The sequence below is a fragment of the Lagopus leucura genome, unplaced genomic scaffold (assembly GCF_019238085.1).
Source record: "Lagopus leucura isolate 7727_CA_CO unplaced genomic scaffold, USGS_WTPT01 Super-Scaffold_1, whole genome shotgun sequence".
NCBI lineage: Eukaryota > Metazoa > Chordata > Aves > Galliformes > Phasianidae > Lagopus > Lagopus leucura.
In genome coordinates, this window is record NW_024962250.1 from 1493389 (window position 1) to 1511436 (window position 18048).

Below are 18048 nucleotides of genomic sequence, written 5' to 3' on the forward strand. Positions count from 1 at the left end.
CTTTATCTCGGGGTTACAGTGAAATGCAAGGAGCAGACGGAACTTACACTCAGCTTTCTGCTTCTGGACCAGATGAGGTGTGAAGAGTATAGTGACCCAGGCAGGTCCCTTAGTGCAGAGGTGTTCTGGATGAATTAAACCCTCATATCTTAGTGTCTTTGAGCCCGGAAGATCCTGGGGCAGAGATGAGCTATGGAAGGTGTGCTGTGCTAGTAAAACTGTGGTCCATAGATTTGGAATTATTAGGTGACCCTATATGGCTGCTCTTGTCTACAGTGGCTGCCCAAGATTGTCACCAGGACATCTCTGCTTCTTCCCCACATTTTGTTGGACAGGACTCAGTGACTCTATGCTTGTCTTCTTTATTAGCAAAAATAAATAAATAAAGAAAAACTCTGAAATGACACTCAGGCATTTATTTATGTTTGCTAAGAGTGCAATTTTAGTAGCCTCTGCTTTTTTTTTTTTCCTTTTTTTTTTCTTTCTGCAGAGGAAGGCCTCCACCTTAACACAAACTGACATAATCAAGTTTTATTTTTTTTCCTGTGGTTTCTTAGATCAGAGTTGGTTTTCCTTTCACACAGTGTACTTTGACATCAATCATAGGTGAGATATGATTAAAAATGTAAACATTCATCCATGTAATTTTCAAAAAAAACTTGCTTACTTTATGGAGTGTAAATAGCATAGAAAGAAACAATCCTTGTCTCCAAAAGCTGACACATTAAATTCTGTGAGCAGTGGGTAGTCAGCAGGGGCCTCCATCAGAGCCCAGCATTGCTGATACCCGCTCTCTTGTTTTGTATGAGTGCATTTGTCCATGCTGGAGTAATGCTAACAGAGAATAGCTCTGAGGAGTCCACAGGAGATCATACATGCATGCTCCCAAGATGGCTGATTTCAAATTTGGTCAAAAAGTCTTTAATAAAGTTTTAGGAATTTTCATTATTTCATGTGCTTACAATATTTTCACTGTGTATGATTCATCCTAGGGCATGTGTGAAAGACCCCAATGAAAAGAAGCACTGGAGAAACATTCCATGATCGTATGGGAAGTGTTAGGAGCCCAGTTGCTTATATGCAGCTTTTACATTTGTCTAGAAGCTCTGAAAGCTTTTCTTTGCTTGAGGAAAATGGAGAACAACCATGTGCCCCTTTGAAAATTCTGCTATCACTGATTCTTTCACACCTGAAAAAAGCCATCTGTATGAACCAGATAGCCGCTCACTTTTCAGCTCCACATGTTCTCTCTTTGGGTTGTTAGCTGAGATTCTTAACAAGACGACCACTAGCTGCAGTTCCAGCAGTGGAGTTTTTGGCTCTGAACACCTGTGCAGCAGGAGAAAGGCTGAGCCCAGTGAACATTCATCAGATGACAGCAACAATAAATTACTGAAGTGTTGAGCCGGATTTGAAGAGGTAGCACAAAGATAAAAGACTCCAGAAACCCTTTGCAATTCCCTTAGTCATCCATTCCCACTGAAGGCTTCTCTTTTGAAGTTTCCAGGAAGCCTCACGTGCCCTTTGCTCGTCCTTTTGGTAGGAGCTCTTATCTGCCTCGTGCAGACCCAACCACTTTTTGCTGTACTACTCAAAACCAGTTATTACGGGATAAACAAACTGTGTTTGCTGATGCATGTTCTCAGTTCCCTTATCAGCTGAGCAACACGCTTCTCTTGCACGTTGGGTCAAACTCACTGCTGGTCCAGCTCCAAGAATTCCTGGGGAATTCAGTGTTCACACCTCCTGTAAGAGAAAAGCAACCATGTTGTGACAGAGTATTGTCTTACAAGCGGACCTAGAAATTCCCAGTGTTGCAAAACATCCTCCGGTTTATAATCCCAGGTCTTATACATTTTATTAAGCTAGCAATGTGACATCTAAGCACTTTTAAATGTAGCTGTCAAGATGCTGCAAGATATTGTCAGATGGAAGAGTATGTGTCTTAGTGTAGAAGAACTTCATTTTTATTCAGATTGTCTCTTGAAAATAAATGTAAATAAGTAAACAGTCTGTACCTCAAAACCGACTTTCACGTGTTGTGAAATACACTGTTAATGTTATCTGGTAAGAGATGCAAGACAAGTTTTTTTTGCAGGGATAACCATGCCCACAGTAGCAGTACAGAAGTCAGGATCTCAGGCACAAGCCTGCAGCTAGGGGCTCAGCTGCCCACCACCCAGGGTCCCAGCCCTAAGAGGAATAGCCTCAGCACTGCAGGCTGGTTGTTACTACTCCAGTCATACTGGAGCAGCATCCCCCCCTGCCCAGCTATTCCAGCACCTCCACAGAAATAAAACTTGCACACGATCTACCTTTGGTCCCAGGCTTCACTAACTTACACCAACATACATGTAACCAGAATACCTCAGAGTACAGCAGAGATGTTCAGGAAGCACTCAGCAAATGGCATTTCAACCTGTCATTAGAAAAGAAATATCTCTTCCCTGAAAAGTGGGATTTTCATGCATCATATGTTTTCCACCAAAAAATAATTACATATTGGAAAGCCAAATTTGTAATAGGGAAGTCATGCAAGAACAGCTTTTTGATCATCCCTTTACTGTTTGCAAAGAATACAGAGAAGGGGGCTTAAAGAGATTTTGAGTATTGCCTGAGTATCGTTGCAAATAGTGAAATGGTTGGTATGCAGAGAATAAACCATAGACATCATTAGGTGCATTTATTCTAGCAGAAGTTCATGAGTTTTTACAGCCAATGACCGAATGTCCCCATAGGCTTCAACACGTACAGCTGAGCTGTATGCATTTAACCATCAATCACAGAGGAGAGAAGTACACATCATCAGTGTACCAATCACTTCCCAACAACTCACGGGAAGTATCCATACAAAATGCTATCTGAAGATGCCCTGGGATGCTCAGACTATATTTGAGGATGTGAAGGGGCTGCATCCACACCACTGGATAGGTCAGGCCGTGCCATACCGATACCTGCTTACTTAGCACTTGCAAAACAGTCCATGCTTAGGTCAGGAGATTTAAGTTCTGGTCGGGTATAAGTCTGTCTACTGTGCAATTTTAAGCAGGTCACGTCAATCTTGGGCCACAGTTTCCCCACCTATGGAATGGGGTTTGTATCTTCAAAAGGGAAGAAACAATGAATTGCTGCTTGCAAGGCACTTGTAAGGCGTTGAACAGAATGTGGTTCACTGCTACAAAATATGTTGATTAACTAATGGACAGAAATCTGCTGCTATGTTAAGAACCATTCAGAAATATGCCATCTCATTAGACTGGAACAAAACAACCCCCAGCAGGGGGGGAACAAGTTACTTCAAACAAGGTTCAACTTTCTGCCAGTTTAATCTTTGTCTCATGGATAGACTTGTGAATCTTAATTTAATTACAATTCTTTAAATGCTTTTTTTATATCATATCTGCATCTCTCTGTTCTATGCCTTTTTATGGTTTCTCTTCTGTTGTGGGTCTGAGGAATAGATCATTTTTCCCAGTGTCCATTAAAATTTCCATTGCCTGCAGTGCAATAAAAGAGATGAACCTGCTGCAAGAGAAATAAGCTGATGCTGCGCCGTCTTTTTAGAGCAACAAAAATCTTTATAGATTATTTTTCCAAGTGTCATGAATCTCCTTCAAAGTCACAAGTCACTGTTATCAATTAATAGACTTAATAGTCTCATTTTCAATTCACATTCAGGCCATGCAGAGGCTGCGCTCATCCCGGCAGATGGTTGAAAGCTTTGCCTTTCAGAGATAAAATGTTACCTTGTACATGGGGGTAGTGAGGAGGGGGGTGATTCAGGAGCAGAAAGACGTGTTAAAGTGCAGCACCTGAGGCCTTCTTGTTTTCTGAATTTACAATCTCAGGCTGGCAGTCGTATAAATGAGTGATGCTCTATGATGTTCTCCTCCAAGCAGGCTACGAAATTGGCAGGGAGTCTTCGGTTTTGTGCTGATGTGTCCAGAATTCCAATAATTTGATTCTTGGGTATAATGACAATTGGAGGCACAGTATTACCTTGAGAACAGAGAGGGGAGAGTCAGCTTCTGTATCCTCTATCGAATTAACAACCGATTCCCATTTACTCTCCCTGCTGAAAACTCTATTATGCAGGGTTCTTATTGCCCTTATTCAAGGACATGGAATTAAAAAAGTAATATTGATGGTAATGCTCTCATTTTCCTACCATGACATTGAATAATGGGGACAAAGAAGGGAAATCTTGAGGGATGACATGCCTTTTAAAATACTGACGGTGTTGAAAACACATAAAGGACACTATATTAGAATATCAGCTGATGAAGTCTTATTCAGATTACCATGCTTTTTTCAACGACTTTAAATAATTTTTGCTTTTATTTTTTATCATCGTTTTCTGAATATTTTATTTTCTTTTTATTCCAGAAGAGATTCCTGGCTGTAAGGAGTACAGTTGCGAGGATGGAGGGGAAGTGTTGGTTAAACCAGTTCCAAGAGAAACCTCTTCTCCCTCCACTTGGACTCAAATAACAGGAGTTATATATGAGTTATGAGCAGTATGAGATATGCAGCTGGCTTGAAAAAGTGGGAACTCACAGCAGTGTGATGAATGTAACATCACATGGCAATTTGACAGCAGAAGAAATGCTAGGAATGACTACTGCATTTTGTTGTGTTTATCCTTGCGTTTTTATACTTGGTAGATTTTTATACTGTTTTTTTAACCTCTTCCCTTTGTTGGCATGCATACATCACATTCTGTGATGTCTAAGGGTTTATCTGGCTAGGAAAAGCCATCTACAGATTGACATAATTATACAGACAGAGGCAGAGTTATACTACTGCTCAAGTGGAGACTTGTCTTGGCACAAGTTTTTGTCTTCCAGTTTACCTTAGGCCTTACACAGACTAGATAAAATAGGTGGTCTTATAATAAAATAAGAACATCCACCCTTCAGCATCATTCCATGAAATATGCATTCACTTAAGTTAAACTATTTTTTCCCATGTCAGTGATACCTTACACAAAATAATGAGTGCATTGGGATTTTTGGAAATTTTTTTAAGAGCAAGTGATGGTATCTCCATTTCACAAGTGAGCAATGGAGAAACAGAATATTTCACTAAATTGCTAAAAGTCACACAGGAAGCACTTTAGGAGGTGGGAACAAAACACAGATCTTGCTTTCATTAGCACAAAGCCTCTATGAACTACTGACATTATTACCTCATCTCAACTCAGATGGTAATGAGGCCCCTCACACTGTTTTCAGTCAGACCTCTCTATGAGGTGGAATTGTGGAAATCAGCATTGCAGCGTGTCTGAGAATGGTTGAAGACTACACTGCAAAGGGTTTAGGGAATAAATGTCTAAAGTTTGCTCTGTAATGATCTTAGTTGCTCCTGACCGTATCAATGCCATCTTTACATCAATGTAATTCTGCCACCAGTTATTCCAGTGTCACTTCTACTATTGCTCAGCATGAGGTCTGAACAGGGTTCAAAACCTCTTTGTAGCAATTCTGAAAAGTCAAAATCACTGCCCACTTTGCCAAAGTCCCTGGCAGTGTCAGGACCACTGGCAGAATGCTGCCCATCCTCTGACTCATGCTCCACATGTTGGGGTAGACTTCATCCTCCCTGGTGTAACACATTCCCTTTGATATCTACCTATCTGTCTCAATATGCCAGTAGCACGGGGCTGCAGGGAAAGCACCTTTATAGCTGATTGCTGTCATCTGTATCTTTTTTTTTTTTTTTGCCCTGAACTTGTAGATGTTAAAGAAGCTGTAAGCAGCCCTTTCCCCTTTTGTACTGCGGTGCTGTCAGGGTTTACTTTTTCAGGGAAAGGAGAAGTGTGAAAAAAGAGATCCCTGAGAGATACATTACCATAGGGCATGATGACCTGCAAAGCATTAAAGGCATCTGCAATGAAGCTGTTTTTTATGAACTTGTCTGGCTCACCGTGTGAGCACGCTGCACAGACCTGAAGAATGTCTGTGCACCTGCACCTTGCTTTAGCATCATGAATATGCTCAGTAAGTTGTGCAAACTAACAAGGTACTGTGATAGAGTTTTTGCAATAAGCCAGTGGGGATGATGAAGGTGATAGCTGGATTTTCCTTGTTCTGGGTACACAGCTTTATAGCTTTCTTGCCTGTGCCGGCAAGGATGTGTATTAGGCTAAGAGCTGTAATTATAACAGCTGTCAGTGGCCTCCAGAGGTCAGCATATCACTTGAGAAGAACTAAATCAAGGAGGACTCAAAAGGCCCTTTCTCATTTCAAGCATGAGATCATGGCTCCTGTATAGTTTTCAACTTCAGTTGTAGTAAGATTTAAAGCTTTTTGCCCCCAGTTCTGCCTGTGATAACAAAAGCAAGGAAAAAAATAGCTCTCAAGATACCCACTGTAAAATGCAACATGTTGTCACTAATTAGCACCACTAGAAAAATGAGAACTAAAAAAATGTCCCTTAGGTGACAATCTTATTTAAATGAATGGGACAAATAGGAATCTATGTGTTTAGGTGCTACTGCTTATGTGTTGCTACTAATGGGATGAAAGCACATAACAGCTGTGTTCTGAGCTGATTGTTAGACTTGTTCCACTGTGCTATAAGCTCTATTTTTAATATGTTGGAACAGAATTAACAGCCTTTGTGGCACTCTGAAAAGGATAGATTGGAACCAGAAAACATGTAGACGTGAAGAGGATGAGAAGTGTGAAATAGCTTTCACACAAGAAAGAACTTAGATTATTCATCCCAAAATGATACAAGTTGGAGGGTTTGTGATACGTCTATAAGGACAAGCATAATGCAAAAAATAATGATGAGAAATGACAATTATCCTTTCTTCCAGTATGTTGGACACCCAACTAAGTCATCAAATAACAGCTTTTGAAAAATACAAAGTACAGAATTAAATTGAGAAATCGGTTGCTTTTGAAGGAGGCCAAAACTTCAAAAGCCAGAAAGAGACCAGGCAAACTCATGGGGTCTGAGTTGCTGTTAAGCACTGGGGCCTGAGGGCAAAGTTCAGAGCTGTTAGGGCTTTGAACAGAAATCTTTCTAAACATTAGTAAATTTTGATTGGCTCAAGTTATATTAGACTGGTTTCAATGATCTAGAGCAAAATCAGGACCTAATCCTACATGACCTCCTCTGAGATCAGGCAGCTTATTCTTATGTTGCACAGTAACACCCAAATGTATTTCACGGCATCAGCCAGCCCCAAAACATCCTTACAGGCACCCATGTCACACAATATTACCCCATTGGTCCTTAGTATGAAAAACTCCATAAAGCTTCTTGAGGCTGACTGGTGTTTTCCTGCTGCTGCTTTGAAACACAACCTTAAGTGAATCCAGCAAGAATCAGCTGTAGTCCAATTGCAGAAATCCCGCTACAGAAAATAAAATAAATGATCCAAACAAAATATTCCATCTGATTTCCAAGAAAGAAATAGTAACACTCAAATCTTCTGTCATTTTTATTAAAGCTGCAGAGTCTTACTACACACAACAAATATTTTATCGATATAATCTAAGTTAATAAAATAGCTGAACAACTCTTTAGATTTATATTTGTATAGAAATGATCTGTGGAACATCTCATCTTGAAACAGCAGTGCCTGAAAACAACTATTCAGCAGGACTTTTTTGAAGAACAGTTTGGGACTAGAGGATGCACTCTTCATTCTCACAAAAAAAAAAAACAAAAACCCAAACCAACCAACAAAAATCCATGCAAAAATAACCCCCGCCCTCTTCCCCCTTTCTCTCCTAATCCAAAACATACTGCCTTATCAAATGACCACATAAGGGACTGGCCCCTTTTTTTTCCAGTATTCTTCTTCATGTCTACTTTAGGAGCAGTTGTCTAAACTGAGTAACTAAAAAGAGTTGAAAAGAAAAATCAACTGCACAATCCTAGTCTGCAGGTGACAAAGTCATAACATCTCTTTACATAAGTCACTACTGTTTTTCCATTTATGAGCATTCATTATCACATTGTGTTTGCTCCTCAGCTCTTGCCTATCTGGCTGATGTCAGTTATTGTGGATACGCCTTTGTTAGCAGGCCAGTCTATCTACTATTGCTTCAGTCTCCCTTCTTCATTTATATGTAGTTTGGATTCTACACAGCACTGCCTGAAAAGGGCCTACTCTGTGGTATTTCCCCCCCATTTTAGACAAAGCACATAGCTCAGGTGGTTATCTCCTCACTGCAGCTACGTGTCTGCATCACCCGTGAGATGTCTTTTATAGATCATGAGCCATCTCTTTGCTATATCATTCCATTTATCTTAGTCCACTCGTAGATGTCCTGTTCACATACTATGTCCGAGTTGATGAGGAGGTATCTGTCCCCAACACAGAAGTGTTTCTGGCAGGCTGCACATTTGAAGCATTCAAGGTGATACACTTTGTCCTTCACCCGCATGGTCATCTCATAAGCCCGGATCCGTTTGTCACAGGAGGCACAGAGGCCATCTTGGCCAAAGAGCCTAAAACAACAACAGCAGAGAAGTAATTAGAGTTCCTTTCCCGGAGAGGTGGGGAAAAAAAGTAGTCAAAACAGGAACACAACATCAGTGCATTGCCTCATTAGTCAGACTATTGCCAAGATACATAGAGGTCACACGGAAAGCTGCGGAGCAGAACTCAAACCTCTGAAATACCAAAAACTGAGGAAGAAAGTCCAAGGTCTTCACTTATTTCTAAGGTAAATGATTTCTGTGATCAATGACGTTACCCTGAAACATTGAGCAGATTCAAGCAGAGTAAAGGTTCACCTGATTGTACATAAAGTTGTGTGATGCTAATACTTCCTCTGATACCATCAACAGAAATTACCTTTCAGTTGATAAATCTTGCCTATCTTCAGCTGTTGCTATTGTGGTTCACAGGAAAAAGTTGCCACATTATGACATATCTACGATTTAATATTCTACTGCATGCACTCATTGCTTCCATATTTGAGATTCTTTCAAACTCAAATACTTCTGTATTCGTGAAATCACTCCTGCTGCATTTCAGGATACATGCTAAGACCTTCCAGGTGCTCTGCTGTCCCAGAAAATTCTATGTTCTGGACTGCTCTTTTGAAAGCAGATTGAGATTCCCTGCTGAAATCAGTATGCTATCTTCTATTAAAAGGAGCCCCTAGCAAATGCACCATGTATGATGCCCCCCTCACAGCATTTGCCACCATTCTCAGCTGAAGCAGAGCAACATACTCAGCCATGTGTGATGACAAAATGAAAAGCAGCATTTCACACAGTCTGCTGGTTACAGTTTTAAAAACATATTATTAATAAATAAGGGACATATAGAGAGTATGCATGTATATAGAATCATAGAATCATTTAGGTGGGAGAAGATCACTAAGATTATCATGTATAGTCCTAAAAGGAGGGAGAAGTCCTATTACTTGTGTATAGAATACACTCATTGACTTTGAATTCTATGTTTCTATACTAATTTCAAAAAGATTTTGTCCACCTTTACACTTCACTTCAGTGCCTGCTTCATGTATCCTGAACTGGAAATGGAACACCTATTACAGAGAGCTCATTAAGGGCAGAAGATATATTTCTTTAGTCTACCAGGAGATGTCAGTGTCTACTTCTGCCCGCTAAAGTGATAAGGTTACACAAACGTTGCAAGACGTCTCATTAATAATGGAAGATACCATGTTACATAATTAAATAAACAAAAACATTTCATCTCATGGCAAGAAAATACATTACTGCGCTGACACATTTTGTCTTGCTTCTCTTTTAAAACAAAAAGTGTCTGGGAAGCGTAGCTAACACAGGTTCATTGGAACATGATGTCTGCTGAGCGTTTACAAGTGGTCCCATTTCTGCCAAAAGAAATTCCCATCAGTAAGTTCTGGAACACAATTGCTAGGAGCTCCTCTGAGATGCTGCTTTAATTTTAGTAGATTTCAGTAAGGTAGCTGAAAATATATACAATGTCTTAAGCCTGTTCCACAAACTTCCTGCAACAGTAGGGATCCATTGGGACAAATGGGATACAGCCAGCGCAGCTAAGGTCAAAACATTTCTCTGTAACTGAGAACATAGAGATCCTTTATAAAGAATGCTTTGTGAAATATATTATTCCCAGTTTAATCCTCTTACTTAAAAATTATGGCAAATCAGATAGGAAGATAGATGTTGCTGAAAACTCCACTGGGTCCAGCTTAACAGGACCAAACTTCCCTGTACTGGCTGCAGCTCCACACTACACATCCAGCACATGATTTCTTTCTGCTTGAAGTGCTCCTGATAAGTTACCAGTGATGCAGAAAAAGACATGGATCGATCCATGTACAAAAGGCTGTCACTTCAGAACCAAACAAGTACAGCAGTCTCACTGCTTGGTGGAATCAAGCGTCTCTTATAGGGTTGACATTACCACATCAGGAAAATGAATTAAATTCAGTTACCTTGGATACCATGTTCTTAAATGAGAGAACGAAATGATCTTTCATCAGTAGCCAATCTCAGCACCTGCTTTTATATAACTTTCAGCTCCAAAGCAATGCCTGGTGGCACAAAACTGCTTAAAGCCATTCTGGGGAACTGGCTTGCAGTCAGCATGGGTGGGAAGGTCTTCCTCAAATTCTTCACTGTTTCCCAATTTTTGCTTGGCAGTACCCTATGCTGACATGGCTGAGTCAGCATCCAGCTATGTGGGGAGCAGCAGCACTGAGCAAACCCCATTACTCTTAAACTCTACATCTAAGATTAGCCAAAATGAATTATGCATGATCCTTTGTTCACTAGCTGTACCTTAAATTGATAGACAAAGCTGAAATGGTAGAAAGAAGCAGAGGTGAATAGAATAAGTTGCCCAGAGAGGCGGTGGATGCCCCATCCCCGGAGACACACAAGGTCAGGCTGGAAAGGGCTGTGAGTGCCTGATCTAGCTTAGGCATCCCTGTTCATTGCAGGGGAGGTGGACCAGATGGCATTTAAGGTCCCTTCCAACTCACACGATCCCATGATTCTACGAGAAGCGGGCTGGGAGGCTGCATACCTGAGATAGTCCCTCCGGCAGAGCTTCCTGCCCAGCTTGTAGTACAGCCGCCGGCCCACCTCTCCCAGCCGGCACCCGCACAGGTCGCAGCTGAGGCAGTCCTCGTGCCAGTACTGGTCGATGGCCTTTAGGAAATAACGGTCCCCGATGTTCTGCTGGCAGCCCCCACATGTCAGCAGCGAGGGGGGGATCTGCAGCACCTCGTCCACTGGCTCCCTGCGAACAAAAGGGGCATTGGAGAAGGGAAACACGCTGCCATCATGAGAAGGAGGAGGAGAAAAACCAAAACTAAAGACAATGGCAGATGGGTCAGGTGAGAACACAGAGCACACCCTCATTTTTTCTCCCAATGGAGTGAACAATTTATCCCCTTCTAACATGAGAGGGAGCGAGCAGGACTTCACTCTTATTGCGCTTTAAGGAGATTGGGATAACTTAAAGTATAAGGAGCTAATAAAAGTAACCAAATATTTGCTAATTTGTTTTATATTTTTCTTCAAAGGATAACACAGAAACACAAAGATCTCTTTATCACCCAGGAGTATTCATTACCGTAAATACACCTAAAAGCTTTTTTTCCCCCCGATTTTTAAGATTTACCTATAAATGTCTCTATGAACTCAGACAACATCTGGATCTACCTCTAACTTAATGAAGAGCTCCATAAAGCACCTCTGCACCCTGAAATACACAAGCCTATTGTTTAGACCTGATGCTTTCAGTTTTGACTGTAGCGCTGCTTGGGAGCAAAGGGAATTCTGTCTCACAGAGGACTGTGGGTCTAGAAAAGGTACCTGAGGGAAACTACATGCAGCCAGCTTTCCTCTGGGGAATGTAAATTTGTAGACTAAGTCCGGGGATGTTATTTCACTGAGCAGCATTAAATAAATAACGACAACAGATGTAGCTGCTGCCCAGCTGGTTTATGCTTTGCTGCTGTTTTGAATGAAGCCCGGATTTCATCCTACGTTCAAAAGCTAAAAGGAAGGCAGGTGAGCTCAGTTCTGCAGTGACCCAGACCCTCACCCAGACCCCAGGGAAGCTTATAAGAAGACTTTGGGATAAGTCCTTTAGCATCTGTATCATTTCAGCCCTCTGCTAGTGGAAAGGAAATCACAGGTTTGCACATTTAGGTTTATCTGCTTTACTAGACCATGACCAAAGTGCTCAACAGGAGGCAGAGCAGAGCCCCAGACTGTTTGTGGTCCTCACTCAGTTCAGAACTGGGCTGCACTGGGGTTCCAGCAGGCAACAGGAGAACTCCTATAGCTGCTGCCTCAAGGAACTCCATATATTTTTTACTAGGTTAGCAATTTTCTAGGGAAATATGAATCAGTTCAGTGTGGAGAAATGACCGCTGGTCAACATCTTCTGTACTATGAAACTGATCCTGTAGCTTTCACGAGCTGAGCCATGGGATGTGATGAGACGACACGCTCAGCCCACTGCTTTCCCAGTGCCCAAGCTGCTGGGCCCCAGCAGTGCTGCCCAGGCTATGTAAGTTCCCATTGAAACTCCAGGCAGCCTGGGCTGTGACAGGAGCAGGCCCTGCTTATTCCAAGCTTTCTCTATTGAGCCCCATAGTTCCATTCCTGGAGAGTGGGCTCCACTTGGATGAGCTCTGCGTGCCACCCAACAGATCATGCAGGGAGGGAACGCACCTTAGTGTCCCTTATCGGCCATCATGCGAAACCTGAGATTGCAGCCCCAAAATATCTTGGTCTCACAGGTTCTGGGAATCACAAGGCAGCTCTGTAACAGCCCCACACGTATTTCTGAGGAACAGAATTTCTTTCTTCTGCATCGGCTTTTTCATCTCCACATATTTGCACGCCAGCGAAGTCATTAGGACACCAAGCAGGAAAGCAAATAAATACTGCTAAAACGCTGCAGCACAAACCGGGACATCGACACCCAGGAGTTCAGATGATGATTTCTCATAGACGATTTAAAAAAAAAAAACGTAGCACACAAAAAATCAAAAGCAACACGGCAGGAATTGATTTAACCCGCAGTGGGGATGGTTCCCCTGTGCTCATCGCAGCTTCAAGAGACGGCATTTGAATATATCACAGGAAATAAACCGCGAACGACCAAACTTAACTAAGAGCTATGTTTTAAGTGCTGTCTGAAAAAGGAGATTTTCTTTCTTTTGCTCTTATCACGATTCCAGACGGGTGTAACTGCAGCTACGAAGGTGCGCAGCGCTGTTTTAAGCCGAGTTGCCATTGCCCCTTGCAAGGACGGTGCCTGCATGTGCGGGAGGGCTGCACACAACCGGCTGCGGGACGGGACCTGCGGGTCGGCCCCGTCCACGAACATGAAAAACGCGGAGGGGAATTCTCACCACCTGCACCGTGGGGTCCCTCCGCACGCCCTCTGCACAACGCCTCCCCCAGCAAAGCCCTTGAAAGTTACAAAGCGCCTCGCGTTGTCTAAATGTGGAAGTCGGGCACCCGCAGATAACAGCTCCGACCTTTCGCTATAATCGGCGAAAAGAGCGGGGCAGGTCCGGGGAACCCGGAACGACGATCGCCTTTCAGCTTGGATGAGAGCCCCGCAGCGGGTCCAGCAACCCACGGGCGGCGGGAAGCACCCGGCCCGGAGCTGCGCCCGCAGCCGCCTCCCGATGGGGCTGTCCGGCACCCGGGCTCCGGCTCCGGAGGCCCCCGCCGGAGAGAAGTCCCCGTGGCAGCCGAGGGACGCGCGGGGCCGGTACGAAGCCGGCCAGCTTGCCGTCGGTGGCACCGCGAGGAACGGAGGGGTGGGGAGGCCGGGAGAAAAGACGCCACTTACTCGGAAGGATCGAGGCTCTTCCTCTCGATGGCCGATGACATTGGCAGGGATGGCTCCTTTGTAGCGTGCCTGTGATGCGATCTGCCCCCGCTGCCCCCGCAGAGGCCGTCTGCTCTCGACGCCTTGTCACCAGCCGCACTCCCCCTCCGCCCCCCAATGACATTCACAGGATTTCCTCCTGCAACACCAAAGAGAGACACAAACGCGGGCTGGGGCGGCTGCCGGGCTCCGCGGCGGGGCTGCCCGCGGGCTCTAACCTCCCATCCTCGCCGCGCTCCTCCTGCGCGCCGGGCGGCGGGGCCGCTCCTCCGGCCGCGGCTCTGAGGGCGGACGGGAGGCGACTACCGCGACTACCGCGGCCACCGCTGCCTGCCCGCCGCTGCCCGCCGCTCTCCGGCGCCTGCCCGGCCGCGGCTCTCAGCTCGCCCCGCGGAGCCGGGCGGGTGCTGCGGCCGGGGAGCTCGGCATCGCTATTAGTGCTGCGCGGCGCGGCCCCGGCTCTCCGGTTTCATTTCCTTTTTCCTGATCACGATTCAAATACAATAGAAGGAAATCACGCTTAAAGAGACAGCTGCCCGTTTCTTAACTGGACTCCTGGGGGTTTAGCAACACAAACAGCGGCATCACGACTCGCTCGGCTTCTTAAAGAGACAGAGCTCGGGCTCCCCGCAACCGGGGCTGCGAGCTGACGCTGCGTTTTCACATCGCGACGTCACGGAGCAGCACCGCACCGCTGCTCGGGGCTCCCGGGGAGGTGCGCGACCCGAAAGGGCTGAGGGAAACCTCGACCGGCTCCGAGCCATCGGTCCCCCGGCCCCACGCGGAATCACAGCGGCCGTCACGCTCCCTCTCCTCGTCCTCTCCAGCCCCTACACACGCACATGCCCACACCAGGCACGTTTCGCTACGGCACCTGGAAATCGGGCGCTGGGTCAGAACTCGAGCGCTGTTTTCTACCTAGAGTGCAAATCGGTCAACTAAACTGTGCTTCCCTTGTATCCCGTTGTGTTCCAGAGTCACTGGTCGCTGGTGTCTGCTTCCAGATGCCCCCGAGTTCTCGGTAAGCACTATAACAAATTTATATCTTGACGCTGCTTGGTGTTAATGAGCTATAAAAGCTCGAGAGTACAGTATTGATCCATAATGAATCACACGGAAGCTAAAGATGGGAAACTCTTGCCTGAATGTCTCTATTTCCACTCCCATCCTTCCTCCCCCTCCTCTCCATCAGCACAGCATGTCCCGGAAAGAACTGATTTACAGGGCCAGAGTGAAAACTATTACAGTGGTTATAGCATTTTCCCAGACAGTATGGCATGAGATGCCCGTAGCTGCTGGAGGCAGAGCCCTGGCTGAAATGAGCTGCTCGCCCCACTAATTCCTTCAGAAACAGTAAGAAAAGATCAGCAGTAAAGTGCTAGCAGAAGCATTTAGCTTCTATATTAATTCCCAGAACAGAAATACATTTGATGTCTATTTTTATGAGTACATTTTAATTTTTTCATCTTTTTGGCACTGGGGTTATAATATCTAAAATACATTAATGAGCCCGATCCAAAGATTAGTAACGTCAGCAGAAGGACTGTTATTCATTTCAAGGGCTTTGAACTGAGTTCTCGCAACGCTTTAGAGCCATCACTGGTCATTAGAATACATCTTTCTTATTCTTTAAGCTGTTACAGTATAGCAGCCGCTCTCACAACCAAATGTTCCTGTCATGGTACAGCTCTTTCACCAGGTTCCATGGACTGCATGATGAACATTTCGTTTCTTATATTAGTTGGCTTTAAAGGTGTAGAAAAAACAGTCATAAGAACTTCAAACGTGTTCGGGGTGAGGGAGGAGGAAGAAAAGAAAAAGCACTTCTGAGCTAGATTTCTCCTAGCCCCATGTCTCAAGGTTTAATAAAGTATAAACTCTGAGTCACAATTTCCCTGACGACTGGGGAAATCATACTCTGAACGGCTCCTGATGGGATAACGTGAGCAATTCCTTAAGGCCAGGTGCATTTTCTGCTTTCTGTGCTACAAAAGAGCTACAGCTCTTTTGGCATGCTCCCTCTCTTCTATGTACTTTTCCAAAATTTACAGGAAAAAAATATCTTAAGACCTCTGTCTATGTGAAAGAGGTCAGCTCAGTCACCAGTTTTGGTGAGGGACAAAAATAGAGATGTTGACACATTTCAGACCCAGAACAAACTTCTTAGAAAAGCCAACCCCTTAAATGTAATCCTCATGATGGTGCTAGCATCATCACATATTCCCACAGACACCACCTATCTCCCAGTGTAAAGAGCTGTAACAACAATCACAAAGTTATTTCTTGTTTTCTCTCTTTCCTCTGAGAGGCAAAACAGTATGGGAAGAGCTAGTAGGAGCAAATCAATCAATCAATCTCCTGATTGCTGCTCCACCATGCTTAGTGGGACAGTGGTGGAGCTCAATCTGCTTAAGCAAAGAGCAAAGGGGATCAAAGTTATAGATCTTGAATAAACTGCACTGCAAAGGCACCAGGCAATGCTTGGCCCTGTACATCAGGAGCCAGTGTCCTGTCCTGATGGGGAGCACCAAGTTAAACTGCTCTTGGGTTTTCCTGAATGAAATTTCTCAAGAACCTTTTCTCCAGGTTTCTGAGCTGGCTTTGGCTGTCCATTTTCACTGGATTCACTGTGAAAAAACGGCAAGAGCCATCTCTTCTAGCACCTTAGGGGATCAAAAGCACACACTTTTGGGGGAGACATTCCAATTTTCCTTTACTGGGTTTGTATTTAATAGGCTCTCACTCCGGACAGTGAACTTTGGCATGCCCACCCAAGGATCTCATGTCTCAGAGCAACAGATGAGAGCAGTGGTGAAGAGTGGATTCTCTTTTTCATCTCAGGCAAGTCCCTTAATATCTTTGTGCCTCAATTTTCCCATCTGTAAATGTTTACTTCCTTCAGTAGAATCGGTCATTGATTTACTTTTGCCTCCTGCTGAATAATGTTCACAAAGACAAAGCATTATTCTGGGCTAGAATTCATGGTGCCTACATTTCCTGCACAGGGACAAAAAGACTGGTACTATTTTTAGTGAGGGCTTTTCTTTCCATTGTCCCTTTCTCTGTGAGGCTGTATTTTCCAGCATTTTCTAGTACAGCTTTTTGTGTTTGCTGACGGATTAAAAATCATGAGGGATGACTGTTGGTTTCAATTAAATTTTAGTAATGTAGATCCTACTATGAACTAATTATTGGAGCACAGCTAAGATCAAAACCAGTGCTTCTGTGTTAAGCATTCAGTACTTAGAAGAATCAGGCTGGACTTTTCTCTGTATTTTTCAATAAGAACATTCCATCTAAAACTATACTTTCTATGAGTGGTGTCATCTCAAGAAATAGCAAAAGGCACCCATTTCCAAAGAGCCAGCCCCTCCTGGACTGAGTATTTTCAGCTTTGTTTTGGAACCCTGCTCATTTGAGAGACTCTCAGGATCTCTGCTCCTGCATGTACTTCTTTAGTATATCCTAGCTTTGTTCTCTCTAGAGCTTATGGATAACGTTGAATAATTTCAGGTCTCTCTCATTTAGAGAAGCTTGTGTATAGGGAAGATTAACTTTGGTATCTTTCATAGCTGGTAACATTTTTTTTGCCTAAAATGTACTTTATGAGGATTTAAGTTTCTGCATAGACATGAGAATTAGATCTCAGTGCCAGTGGCTTGTATTTTCTGTTAGTATCTTCTATAGGATAGTAATGTCAAGACCATGGCTGAAGTTGATTGATTAATGCAAAGTCTGGCAGAGAAAAGGAAATACAGATTTCTGTATCTTGGGTTATTGTCTGCCATGGCCCCACCGTACAGTGCTAGAAAAAAAACATTGCTCTGCCTGTTTCCCCACTTGGTTCACCTATTTGGGAAATGCAAAACCTGCTTCCCACCACTGCTCACTGAACTGAGGCTTTGATGTGCCAAATCCTCGGGTTTAAGGAAAAAAGAAAAAAAAAGGACATCTGTTGCTTTGTTTCGGGTTTTTCTGACATGATGTTGACACTGTGCAACAGGTTAGGAGGTGATCATGTTTGCCAATCTCTGGTCTCCCTGGTGAATACAGAATGCTTCAGTAGAGATCAGCTACTTCTGACAATGTTTGACATCTCTGGAGAATCAGTGTCATATCAATAGTGCACCATATTGACAAGGTATAATATAATACCATAGGCATGCAAGACACCACATCACTAAAAGAAAAAAAATATGTTG

The 18048-nt window shown here is 43.8% G+C and overlaps 1 protein-coding gene and 1 long non-coding RNA gene across 2 annotated transcripts; both read right to left on the reverse strand.

The window, feature by feature from the left end:
* Nucleotides 1-71: 71 nt before the first annotated feature.
* LOC122180910 lies at nucleotides 72-7360 on the reverse strand. Its single transcript, XR_006179259.1, has 3 exons — nucleotides 7235-7360; nucleotides 2368-3999; nucleotides 72-1746 (listed from the first exon to the last, which is right to left on the reverse strand). It is a non-coding gene; the product is annotated as an uncharacterized LOC122180910 (long non-coding RNA).
* Nucleotides 7361-7440: 80 nt separating this feature from the next.
* On the reverse strand, nucleotides 7441-13964 carry LMO2 (LIM domain only 2). Its single transcript, XM_042863858.1, has 3 exons — nucleotides 13808-13964; nucleotides 11012-11227; nucleotides 7441-8469 (listed from the first exon to the last, which is right to left on the reverse strand). The coding sequence occupies exons 1-3, from the start codon at nucleotides 13846-13848 to the stop codon at nucleotides 8250-8252; spliced, it is 477 nt and encodes a 158-aa protein (XP_042719792.1). The 5' UTR covers nucleotides 13849-13964; the 3' UTR covers nucleotides 7441-8249.
* Nucleotides 13965-18048: the final 4084 nt, after the last annotated feature.

Bases quoted from the DNA above. Each gene is read 5' to 3' on its own strand.
- LMO2 (XM_042863858.1), bottom strand. From the start codon at position 13,848: ATGTCATCGGCCATCGAGAGGAAGAGCCTCGATCCTTCCGA. The intron at 11,228-13,807 runs GTAAGTGGCGTC...TTTTGTTCGCAG, and splicing joins AAGAGCCTCGATCCTTCCGA to GGAGCCAGTGGACGAGGTGC. The intron at 8,470-11,011 runs GTATGCAGCCTC...TTGTTGTTTTAG, and splicing joins TGCCGGAGGGACTATCTCAG to GCTCTTTGGCCAAGATGGCC.